This window comes from Spea bombifrons, chromosome 1, assembly GCF_027358695.1.
Source record: "Spea bombifrons isolate aSpeBom1 chromosome 1, aSpeBom1.2.pri, whole genome shotgun sequence".
Lineage (NCBI taxonomy): Eukaryota > Metazoa > Chordata > Amphibia > Anura > Pelobatidae > Spea > Spea bombifrons.
Window position 1 is genome coordinate 1,562,885 of NC_071087.1, and position 13,158 is coordinate 1,576,042.

At 49.0% G+C, this 13,158-nt stretch overlaps 1 protein-coding gene across 9 annotated transcripts in view; it reads right to left on the reverse strand.

Moving 5' to 3' along the window:
• The window catches only part of DCTN1 (dynactin subunit 1), a 31,797-nt gene extending 26,786 nt beyond the window's left edge, over window positions 1–5,011 (reverse strand). For 5 of the 9 annotated variants that reach the window (XM_053458058.1, XM_053458059.1, XM_053458056.1 and 2 more), the window contains exon 1: window positions 4,791–5,011. In XM_053458058.1, the coding sequence (XP_053314033.1) occupies window positions 4,791–4,823 (33 nt within the window). In that variant the 5' untranslated portion in view covers window positions 4,824–5,011. Of the gene's footprint in view, window positions 1–24; window positions 42–4,790 lie in introns of those variants that run through there. The other 4 variants (XM_053458061.1, XM_053458055.1, XM_053458062.1 and 1 more) reach the window with 3 other exon arrangements.
• Between the last annotated feature and the right edge of the window lie 8,147 nt (window positions 5,012–13,158).

Sequence of the window (13,158 nt, forward strand, 5' to 3'; positions counted from 1 at the left end):
CCGCGTACAGCCCCCGCAGCTTACCGCCTCTCACCGCTGCAGGCCTCAGGCCGGTTGTCGCAGGAGTTTGCGGTTCCCGCTGTCTGCCCGTCCGTCCTCGGTCGGTTCCGGTGTCGGGCTGTGGCCGCTCGCACACAGAAACGCCGGTGACAGAAAGCGCTGCCCAAGCCTCGCTCTGAGCGCAGGTAGCAGACCAATCAACGCGCGAGTACGTTAGGGAGGCTTGGAACGCATAATCATTGACGCGCATGCGTGCTAGGGATCTGCTTGTGCTTGGTGAAGAGAGCAGGTTCAGCATGCCTGCGCAGTCACATCACGGTTACATGCGAGGCGGGGGGCGCTGCTGATCGGTGAATGCAGGGAGCGGGCGGCTCACCACGGCCACCAGTAACATGTATAATATATTGTATTTAATATATTGTATTTACATGAAAGCAGGTGCACCAGAAGAGCGCAATAGATTTGCCTAAACCGCGCTTGTTTAGTATATTCTGCCAGTTAACCCTTTATATTACATTCGCACTAAACGTTATTCATCCAGAGAAAGCCCCCCCCCCCGCTGCCGCTGAATAAACGGAAAAAGGGAGAAATCCGCTGAACATCCCAAAAAAGCTCTAGGTCTGTAAAATCCCCGCAGTAACGAAGGGGTTAAAGAGGCACACGAGGAGGTCACGTTAATCTTGCGCACGGTCTCACCGGATTCCTGCCCATTTCTACCCACCACGGGGCAGGAAGGAGGCATCCTCCTTGGTGCGCCGCGCATGTACAGTGCTGTGCGCCGCGCATGTACAGTGCTGTGCGCATTTGCTACGGTTCCTGGGTCAGTGCATACCCCCCTAACATTTCAGGGGTCCAAGTCAGCATAGGAGTGGCAGGATGGGGGTACGGGCAGGGGTGCCACTAGGGCAGGACCAGAGGTATGCCCATACCCACCATACCCAAACAGCCACCTCATGGGGATCAACAGCAAAGTGCGACGACAAAAGCATGACAGCTACCGGGACCAGCATCTGAAAATCAGGACTGTCCCGCAAAAACCGGGACTCTTAGTGGGTATGCATCGCTGTAGTATGGGCCGGTTCTCTGTATCTAGTAAGGAGGTTCACACGCGCCTCACTGCTAGGAACCTATCCTCCGCTGGGCCGTCACTGAGTTGTGACATCACTCTCCCTCGAGTTACATCGCAGTGAAGTGAAGAGACTACATGATGGAGTAGTGAAGTCATGATCTGCCATCCCAGCTGCTGGGGTAAATACTCTCTGAGCCGGCTCCTCTGGATCTGATGACTCCGAGTCAGCTGATAATATCCACAGAGCCTTATTCAGTTCTACTTCTATTCACTGTTTAGTTACCACGGCAACCACGGTGTTCCCCATGTAGAAAACAGCACAATGCACACAGAACCTGATTGTAGTGATAAGTCCCTACGTCACCCCAGCCAAGGAACCATTCCACCTCTATGACCTGTGCCCATGGGCACGGAACATGCGTCATCCGTCACATCAACAGCGGACACATCCCTGTGTCCCTAATAAGGCCCTCAGGGGCCACAAACCCTCTACCATATCTGCATACCCCCAAATAGTCCCGATGCCTTTACCGTTGCACGGGGTAACATCTCGCTCTAAAAGGATGGTGCTCTGGAGCACAAGTAACAGAATCCTTCTCAATCTCAATTCTGAGGAGGAGACCCCAACCGAAGAAGAAGCCTCAGAGGTCTTAACAACTCGGATGACTCTGCAGCCTCTCGGCCCAAGAGAAGGTATTATGGAGGTCTACAGACTCATCTTCTCTTTGACCAATATGGCCGTACGCGTTCCCCGTAAGGGATCATCAGCCTCCCGCACTCTAACGTAGTGCTGTACTGGGAGGCTTTCGGTTGTGGTGCCAATGAGTTTGATGGACGTCAAGGCATAGGTGGAGAGGAACGGCGGAGAGAAATGGTGGAGAGGAACGGCGGAGAGGAACGGCGGAGAGGAATGGTGGAGAGGAACGGCGGAGAGGAATAGCTGAGAGGAACAGCGGAGAGGAACGGTGGAGAGGAACGGCGGAGAGGAACGGCGGAGAGGAACGGCGGAGAGGTGCTTGATACTGTTTCTACTTTGTAACACTGTATATGATCGAGACGGCGAATAGAATTTGGTTCCCAACTGGAAAGAGTTCTTTGTGCGGGTAAAATGTCCAAACCAGGGGGTGGTGGAGGACCCTTGGCATGGGATCTGACCGCCTTTATGTAAATACGCCCAGGGTTAAATCTCCGGCGTGATTGGGTCAGGCTGGGGTAACCAGACCCCAAGTCCCCCCGTTTACCCGCCGTGTTTCCCATTCATAGCCTCTGCTTTCTGTATTGTAAGCATTTGGCTCCGGGAGACGATAAGCGTTTTTGATCTTTTTGTAAACAATCGATGCCACCTATTCCACGCCTTCGCTGATTGTTAACAGGGGGCGCTCTTTATGAGGGTACGCAAGGCCGTATGAGAGCGGCGAGGGCAGTAACACAATAAGCGTGCGCGGGACACACTCCAAGTGAAGCACAATGGTCTCGCCTTCAGGTCGTTCTGCTTCGTTTCCTTCTTTGTTTCCAAATCTCGTTTTCTCTTTAACCGGCTCTGAATTAGAAGAAAGGTCAAGATTCTGCCGGACCGTTAGTTTCCACGACAACCACCATCGATTTACAGCTCTGTCCTCTGGGTGAAGACCACCAACCGTTCTCCGCACTCGTGCCATTCTTCGGGACGTTGTTCGCATCTTGGCAGGAGTGCGGCCGTCCGCTGCCCACCTTAGGGGTCCTTAGAAACGATAAAGTGCTCGTTCATCCCGAACCAACATGACGACCACTAAGTGACAGCCAAGCGTCCCAGTGATGGAGAAAGAGCGGGGTGAAGACCAACGGAGAGACGGTTCCCAAAAATAAATACGCCATCAATAGCCGTACCGAGTAACCGGCGGACTTAATGCTCAAAGAGGCAGAAACGTTCCGTGATTCTGGAAGATCCTCTTCCTAATGCCTACAAAGTGCACGGGACAGACGGGAGGCTATCTCACAGGGACAGTTTAATGTCTCCGGGCTCCGTGAGTAACCCCAACGCTCTAACGTTCATTCTTCAACAACCTCTGGCGCAGAAGAGGCTGCCCTGCAGCAACAGCAGCCCTGCTGCTCCTCCTCCGCGCTGCGCAAGCAGCCGATCGCCGGCAGGAAAGCGCTGCTACGGAAATCAATGGCAGCGCTTTCCACGCAGTCTCAGCGGACCCTCGCAGTCCCGAGAAAGCGTGTATATATACTGTATATATTATATTATGTTTATTATATATATTATTATAGATTTACACACACAGTAATAGCGACTTCAGGACAAACCACGCGTCATGTGATATTGTGCTAAAAAAACTATTATTTCTCCAAATATTACAAACTATAAAAGTGAGTAAAACGAGACGCCTGCTCCGCGTAAACCGGTCTGCGGCTGAAATGGAGAGCCCTTCCCCGCGGCCGGCAACAAAGGCCTCGTCTGCGAGGTGAGGACAGATCCTTCTCCGAACAACGAGGCCCATTCAGCATTTATACAGCTGCTGGAGAACGCCTCTCAGCTCCCATCACCCTCAGCTAACCCCTACGAGCCTACAACTCCCATCATCCGCTGCCAGCCATAACATGGTGTATTATTCTGCCTCTGTGTCTGACACAGGGTTGGACCACAACTCCCATCATCCGCAGCCAGCCATAACAGTGTATTATTCTGCCTCTGTGTCTGACAATGGGCCCGACCACAACTCCCATCATCCGCAGCCAGCCATAACACAGTGTATTATTCTGCCTCCTTGTCTGACACAGGGTCGGACCACAACTCCCGTCATCCGCAGCCAGCCATAACACAGTGTATTCTGCCTCTGTGTCGGACCACAACTCCCATCATCCACAGCCAGCCATAACACAGTGTATTACTCTGCCGCTGTGTCTGACAACTCTCATCAGCCTCAGCTTTACACCTCACCTTACTGAATGGGTTAAGTTTCCATCAGTTTTGGTTACCCATTCCTACTAATCATTCCTATGAAGGTTTCTATGGCAACAACCTATCAGTGCCTGCTTTTGTGTCACGTGATAATTACCCCCACACACATAAAAATATTAGGGCGGCAACACATTACATGATAAAATCATTATTTTGGGGAGGGATTCGGCATTTGGTAAGGAAAGTGTTAAATTCAACAGAGTAAGTGGAACGGCAGCTTTAACCTTGCACAGAAATTAACACTTTCAGTATCCACAATGCTATGGGGGGGGCTTCATTACCCCCGATGAGCCAATCTGTGGCTGTGTTCCCCAACATTAACCCTTCCAATGACGCAGGCGTTTCATTAACAATTCATTAACCTCTTGCCCGCCGCTCATTTTACGCAGAGGATAAAACCCCAGTTCGGGCTACGGAGAGAGGCGGAATCCCGCAGACCCTTTTCGACCCAAAACTTCATAAAATGTTATGGAAATAAACCCGAGCCCCGCAGAACGCTCCGGAACGTGGATTCATCAATGAACCTGCATTGCCAGCATCTAACAGGTTAATCGCACAGCGAGTCCTGCGGATAAACGGCTGATCTGGCACACGGTTCTAAATGTGTAGCAATCAGCAGGAACATTCCATTGTTTCCATGGTAACTGCTCCACATTTTAGCACGTTAGACACAGCCCCCCATTGTCTTTTTGCCTCTTGGATACAATCACCTGCCTCTAACGTTACCCCGTGTGTCACCCTGCCACATGCACCTGTCACCATGGGAACAGCACTCACCCGGCTGTACGTGTGCCTCTTGCTTTGGGCCATCCCGGTGCCGTGTTCCTCTCCGTGCTCCTCTATTCCAGCTCACGCGATGGCCCCTGCATGGCGGACGGAGAGCCTCAGGCTGTAGAACGAGCTCCGCCGCGGCCGGTTAAGCCATGCTTTGTGTTGGGGGGCTGATAGGTGCCCCCCGGGTTCTCCGCTGATTCACACGGGTGATGCTCCGAGAAGCTGCAGCGCACAGACACACAGGCAGCTGAGCGATAGGAGCGCTGCCGGCTCTGCCCGGTCCTAGTGCTAACCGGATTCACCGCCGGAGCCGAGGAACGCGTTCCGACTGATAGCGCACCTGGGAACTCTCAGGGGTGTTTGCCCCAGTCTCGGGGTGACGGGGCAGACTCTCGGGGTCACACAGATTCTCGGGGACTCCTTCCTATTCTCCCCCCGCTGGGGTCATATATAAGGCTCCCAGTTGGTGCTTTTGCTCCCGGTATGTTATGATTAATATCCCTGCTTGAACGCAGGTGACTTTTTTAAGTGCATCTTTAGATTAAAAAAAAGTCAAGGTTTCCGTGGCGACGGGTATAAGATTCATGTGGGTAACACAGTCGGTCAGTGACGATGTAGAATCCTCATGATGGGATATTAAAGGGTTAATATTTAAAGTGTCTCCGGGGCAGCTCGTTTAGACAGTTCTCAGGTACCGTAGGTAGTAACGGCAGAGAAGAACCAATCGGTGCGTCTAGTCTGCCCTTTAAGCCTCCTCGTTTCTGTATCTAAAAATCTGATTGGTCAGTCCTTTATAAATTGATATTTAATCGGCTGTGGCTCAGGTGCTGACATTCCGCCCGACTTTCAGGTGTCCGGATCAGCGCCTTCATCGGGGTGGAACGAGGACTGACGACGGAGCGGGGAAGGACCGCCTACCGCCTACGGCCTACCACCTACCATCTACCACCTACCGCCTAACGCACCTGTCCGGCCACCTAGTGGTGTGTTTAGCTTTAGCTTCAGGGAGTCACAAGGTAGCCACGTGGGATCCGCGAGTCCTCAGACCCGTGTACATGTAACACAGTCAGGGTTGGTGAAGCCGGATGGATTAAGTGAGGGGGGGTCTGTTCGCTGATGTAATACATTGTAATTCTGGGGTCTTTTGATTTTTTTCACGGTTCCTTTTCCAAACGGGTCATGACCTCCTGCGCTGATTTTCCGCCTGTCAGACTTCACAGCCTAAACATTCTGGGACGTAGGATTTGATATTCTACCCTTTGTCCACTAGAGGGCGCCAGCATTCTACACCTTCATTTGCATCGCAAACATCGTGTTTTAGCGCCTACATTACTTTGGGTGTTACATTTCCGTCATGTATCATAGCTACCAAGTGTCCCAGGCTTTTAATTTTCAGGCGCTGTCTCCAGTAGAAGCTCCGCTGTACCTCTGTCTGCTGACAGTGAGGATCATGGGAAAACTCTTCCCCAGTCCTTCATGCTCGGTATTCTCCACGCCGATCCCTCCGCGGCCTTCTTTGTAACTTGTACAATCCTACATTTTAGTTAAATTAGCTTATATAATGGTATTCATTTGTTAAAATAAGCTATGTACTGTACATATGGATTAAAAACCTACTATAACCTGATACTTTCATGAAGTGCATGATTATTCCTCCCCATTAAGTTATCTCTCTTACTGTTAAGTTGGTTCAGGCAGCCTTTGCAAGGCAATGGGCTTTACAACAGGAAATTGATCGGTGCTGAGATGACGTGATTGGCTGCTGCTTGTCCCTCTGATTTCAATGGGAATGCAATGGGAGGGCTACTGAGCATGTGCAAAAAGTGTACTTATAACCACTTCCTGGTTTCAGTAGAGGCAGTGGGGGGAGGAGTTAAATTTACAGAAGTCTCTTAAATGCAAAATAGACTCCAACATGCAGTAAACATATAAATACGATTCTGGGTACCAGACTTCCTTTAACGTGGGGGGGGGGGCTCCTCCTTTAACCAATAATCTGGCACGATTTTGTCACAATCTCCATTATTGGGTAGAAGTGATAACTGTTATTGGTATGATCCAGAGCTGCCGCCATCACTGTTGGGAAATTATGGGCATACCTAGGAACTTCCTGCAATCTATTCTCCTCTTCTGGGGGAGTGGCTTTGGGTGGAGGCAGGGCTATCCACCCAAAGGGCATGGCTAAGCTTATGAGGGTGGAGTTAGCAATGCATATGGGTGGGGCTAGCCCTTAGCTCCTATGAGAGTAGGAGGGGGAAGTGTGCAGAGCGCTCTAAACGCAGTGTCAGAGACCCCGGGAAGAAGCTCCTCACCTGGAGACTCCAAGTCAAACCGGAAACATTCCAATAACAATTCGGTCGGCTGAACTGACTTAATGGGGGCAATCCCAGTGCGCCAACCGGGCAACTAAGAGAGAACGCACCTTCCGACAGGAGATGACTGTCAGGATCTAATCATAAGGAGCTGGTAAGAGGACCGGTTAGATTGCCTTTCTGGACCTGCAGGGAACTCCAGTCCTATGTGGACCGGTGGAAGGGGGACTATAGAGTCCTCCGGGGAGTTCTGTATACCTTACGATAGTCAATCAGCATCTGTTCCAAGTATAATGAGTAATATTAAACACCGTTCTAACGAAGCCCCCTCCAACTGTTAAAGGGCTAAAGGGTTAAAGGGCGAGAAATCGAGCGGGGCTATTTAACTGAGTCAAGATCACGCTCCGTATAATTGTGTTTGGTAAAGAACTAGAAGGGAGCGAATGCCAGATAATTACTGAAGAGCAAACATACGGGGGGCATTTTTACATTTATGTAAAAATAAATATTTAGTATTTTAATGCCGGAGTTAACCCTCCAGCACCCGCTCAATGCAAGAACCTGCAGCTGTTTTAAACAAATAGTCTGGAATCAGATAAGTTTGCACCCTCCTTTCTCATGTATGGACCCCTCAGGAACTAGAAATGCCAGGGGGCAATTGGTGGTCCTTGGAAAGGTTCAAATGAAAGTTTAGTTCATAATCATAAACCAAAGGAAGAGGAAAAAATAGACAAGATTATTAACATACCCCCCAAGTGTCCTGACTTTTGTGGGGCAGTCCCAATGTTTGGGGATTTGTGGGCAGTGCGGATTACTGGCCGGGTGGGAAGTTCCTTTTAATCTAGGAGGCTGTGCCTTTTCAGCAGACCTCCATTGTGGGCACCCCCCCATGCTCTCCTGCCTTCTGCACCCAATCCCACCCATTCAACCGGCTGCCACAACCCCAACACAGGTGGGGAACACCCCGGGACGACAGGGGCACCTGAAATATTGGGGGCAGTGCATTAATCACAGGGACACTGTAGCACAGCTATCAATTCCTTGAAACGTCACCACACCCACTGCCCCAAAGCTCCGCCCACTCTGCACAACCCACGTAATTAGCATAAGTTAGCTCCGCCTGTGGTGCGGATTATATCACCATGTTCACTACGCACAGTTGTCCCACTCCTCACGGGTGATCGTTTGCTCCATAACAACAGTATCAGGATCCTGAACTCCTAGCCACGCTTCACGTCGGCACAAACCGCCCCACTTCCCTTACAGCAAAGCAAGAGGCCTGCAGAGGATTACAAACGGAACAAACCAATTCCGCCAAAGACGAACTGGCACATCTGGGCATAGCGGCATCCATGGAAGAACTAATTTCTAGACGTGTAGAACATCTAGAACCTTCTCCATTACCTAGATCCTACATATCACCTGCCTCCGAGTACCCGCCAGTTTCCTCCTTCAACGGAAGAACCAATGCTAAGCCTAACAACCCTGATGCATGCCTGAGTTTGTCTCCTATGTGTTGCTCTCTTCGCTTATCAGTATCCTTGTTCATGCGCCTACCCAGAATCCCTTGTGGTTGTGGCAGCACCATGAGATTTCTGAGGGAAAAACAAGCCGTCTGGTGTCTGTCGATGAGTAATAAGGTTACTCTTGTTCTTACTCTGGACCAGTAACATACCTCCCAACATTTCAAAATGTGAAAGAGAGATGTGACAGGAACGTCCCGTACCCCGGCTGGGTTCACCCGCCAGGCGTTGCTTCCTTCTCCCCATGGCTCCGGGAACGCGAAACTTCAACCGTCAAGCCAGACTGACGTCAAAGACAGCAGGACACTCGGCTCTTTGGGAGCCTCAGCGGCGCTGTGGTATACAGAAGCAGAGTAATGCAGTGCGTTACCCCCTGACAAGGGCAGCACCAAGGATTACCCCCATTTTTTTTATTATTGAAGCCCCGAGGTCATTGCTTCGCTGTGAAGAAAAATTAAAAAGTGGACACCATTTCCCCTTCATCATTTTCTTCGGGGGTCGCACTCATGACGCTGCTCCACCATGGCTTTCCAGAAAAGACCAGGGCGAGAGTATGGAGCAGGAGGGGTACATGACTGAGGGGACGGCAGGTAGCCACCCCCCCTTCTTCCTGTTTTTCCAAAGAATTTTTGCATAGTCATGTTGAGGGGTGTCAGTCAGGAAATGATTGACAGCCAAAGCTAGTGGGTGATAGGCAGGTGTCAGCTCTGTGGGCTTAAGGGGTGGAGGTCACTATATATATATATATATATATATATATATATATATATATATTTATATATATATGAACCCACCTCGCTTAGGTCATTCACTATACCGACATGGGAAAGTCCCCCCCCGCCCCTTATTTCTGGTACTTTTTGGTTGGTTCCTGGGCTGGCATAGAGCAGGGGTTTAACTCGTGGTGCGCAGTCCCCCGGCCTAAGTGCAGGACGCTCCCTGGGCTTGTGCCTTGGTGAATCCAGTCGTGACAATGGCTGCCGTGCATGGGACGCTGGCGGTCTCTACCGTGTTACGGTTTTACGCCTGTCCCAGTTGGTTATTAAGTGGTTGGTTTAACAATGAACACTTTATAGTTATATTTCAGGGCTTGCACGTGTTTACAAGCGGGTCATATGATGCGGAACGTGCATTGCCATATTATCATGTTTTTAATGTGTTTTCAAATATTGTATGTTTCTACTATAATAAAGTTATTTGATATCCGTGTCACGGTGTGGAAAGCGATAAGCGGGCTGCACCGTGGCCAAAAGGATCCATAGTCGACTTTATAATAAAGCATTGTTAAAATGGCTATGGTGTTTTGTGTCTTTTTTGGGGGGGGAGACAAAAGAGGGCACCACATTGACGCTACCTCAGTCCAGTGATTCAAAGGACGTGTCTTATTCTAAATTAACTTAAATATCACAAGCGAAAAATACACGTGCTCTGTGCAAAAATCAGTGCAGATCATGTGTGAAAAAAACATACACAAAGTGGTCTCCATAGAAACCCCCGGCCTTTCGGCTGGTGTGGTAAAAAAATTATCCTGCACCGTACACTGAGCCAAAAAGGTATGTGACAAAAACTAAAGTGCTAAACTCCGTGATCCAAAAGCAAAATCAACTCCTCGCCACGTTCAAAAGCCGTGATTCAGAAACACAACTGATTGGCACGCGTGAACATAGTGAAAATAAATAAAGTGCTCAGCATCCTTCCTTTTTTTCCACTTTCAAGCCCATAAAGGTCAAGGAAAGCGAGCCTCCAGCAGCGAGGCCATCGGAGCGTCTTGCGCAAATCATATCCACAGCGGTAGGTGCAGACTGTGGAAAGTGACCCAGGTAACCGGCACCGGCACGGGGAACTCTGATCTCTGACAGCCGGGGAAGGTCTGCGCGATGCACGCAGACAACTCCCGCTGCTAGCCACACCTCCTTCCGGCTGCAGCAGAAGTCTACACGCTGCCCCAGCTACATGACAGGAGACTCCGAAGTACCGGTAAGTGGGGCGGGGGGTGGTGGGAGTTAGTGTTAAATGGGGGGGCATAAGGCATTTCTGGAGGTAGAGTGCTCTGTGAAATGCCTTTTAATCCCCTATAATGCCACTCTGCCTCCAGAAATGCCTTTTTAACCATCTATACGCCACTCTGCCTCCTGAAATGCCTTAAACCTCCCTATATGCCACTCTGCCCCATAATATGCCTTTTAACCCTCTAAATGCCAGAGTGGCATATAGGGGTATAAGGCATTTCTAGAGGCAGAGTGGCATATAGGGTTAAAAGGCATATCACGGGGAACAGTGGCATTTAGAGGGTTAAAAGACATATCACGGGGCACAGTGGCATATAGGGGGTATAAGGCATTTCTGGGGCAGATGTGCATAACTGGGGGGCAGGTTGGAAAAAAGAAGGAAATAAAACCAAAATATTTTTCTCAATCATAGCTTTTATTAAAAAAAAATAATTTACATGAATTAACATTTACTGGTAAAACTTTTTTTCTATAGGGTCGTCTTATATTCAGGCCTTTTCTTTTTTTCCTAAATTAATATTCAGATTTTGGGGGGTCGTCTTATAATCAGGGTCGTCTTATAATCAAGCAAATACGGTACTTATTTTACAGAGGAATTTACCAATGAATTCATTAGAAATCCTACAATGTGATTTCCTGTATTCTTTCCCCCCATTCTGTCTCTCATAGTTGAAGTGTACCTATGGTGAAAATTACAGGCCTCTCTCATCTTTGTGGAAGTGGAAGAACTTGCACAATTGGAGGCTGACTAAATACTTTTTTGCCCCACTGTAGTTCTGTGTGAGACGGGTAATCCTCAGCCCGCCATTTCTCCCAGTCTACTCTTACTGAAGTAGGATTTCTTTTCAGTGCTTCTGTCAACTGTGTAGTGCTGTTGAGTTGACAGTTTGCTGCACACAGTGCCTCACTGGGGTGCCCTTTAATTAGATTTTGTAATTTCAGGACAGTCAGTCAATAAGTTAGTTATTTAAGCTGAACTGTTTGAAATATTAATTAAATTTGTACTACTACTAATAATATAATATATAATAATAAAAATATTGTCATATAGTTTACCAGTGTAGACGACTACTAGTGTATAATATAAAATAATAAATATTTAATAATATTTAATCAATTTTAATTTTAGCGTTAAGCTAATCTTACTATAACTGGTACTGCAGTGCTTTAGATTGTGCTCTGTGTTAACAACAGCGAGAGACAAAGTAAATTTTTCTTCTTAATATATTTGGGCTAATGAGTTGGGCTAATGAGTTCAGCCACATAAGTGCTGTGTGTTTTTTGTTCAGCAAGCAGTGAAGCTAACTGTTTTGCTAAATATTATTTTCTCATTTTTTATTTTATTTTGTTAAAAAAACCCTTATTTTTTTGCTCACCTCAGTCCATCAGTGAAGTGAACTTGTTGGGCGAGTGAGTGCAGCCTAGGGTTGCCACCTGGCCGGTATTTCACCGGCACAGCCGGTATCGGTATATTAAAAATACCGGCAATGCAATGGCCAGTATTTTTTGCAGGGCAGACCGGCAGATGTGATTGGCAGGAGCAGGGCCGGGCAGACCAACATTAAAAACAGCCGCTGAGCGACTGCGAGCGGGATTGAAAGCCGCCTCCTCCATCTGCCGGCGCCTAATAAAATTAATGGGGCCGGCTTGCACACTTGCACACATCATGAATGTCGGCCTCCACCCACTGCCCCCACCAGACACCAGGGAGTCAGAAGCAGTTGTAAGTCGGGGGGGGGGGTTGTATTATATGGGGGGGCATAAGGCGTTTCTGGAGGCAGAGTGCCCCATGATATTCCTTTTAAACCCCTATATGTAACTCTGCCTCCCTGATATGCCTTAAACCCACTATATGCCACTCTATAAATGCCTTTTAACTCCCTACATGCCACTCTGCCTCCACAAATGCCTTATTCCCCCTATATGCCACTCTGCCCCATGATATGCCCTTTAACCCCCTATATATGCCAGAGTGGCATCTAGGGGTATATAGGGGTATAAGGCATTCCTGGAGGGAGAGTGGCATATAGGGGTATAAGGCATTTCTGGAGGCAGAGTGGCATATAGGGGGTTAAAATACATATCATGGGACCGGGTGGCATATAGGAGGGTATAACAAATAGTGTGATAAAAAGAATGTTTTATAGTTATTTGTATGGCAAATAGTGTGACTCGGTGTGTATAAGGGGTGCATATGGGTACAAGAGCTCGACGAGATAAACTATATGGGGCCGGTCTCCAAATGTTTCCAGGGCTGCTTTCCATTCCCAGTCCGGCCCTGGGCAGTAGGGGGGGCACCCATTAGAGCGATCCCCCTCCTGCCGCTCTGTCTTTAGCGCAGCGCTACTTACCGCGACAGCGTGATTGGCGGAGGCGCTCTGGAGTCTGGCAACATCCGCAGACCGGCCGGCCTGTGCAAGCTCTCTGCCTGCGGACTCGGAGGAAAAAGCCTTATGTCCCAACTCCTGCCTGCACTGATAAAAGTGAACTGAGGTAGGTGCACATTATGTTTCTGTGACAGGAAATA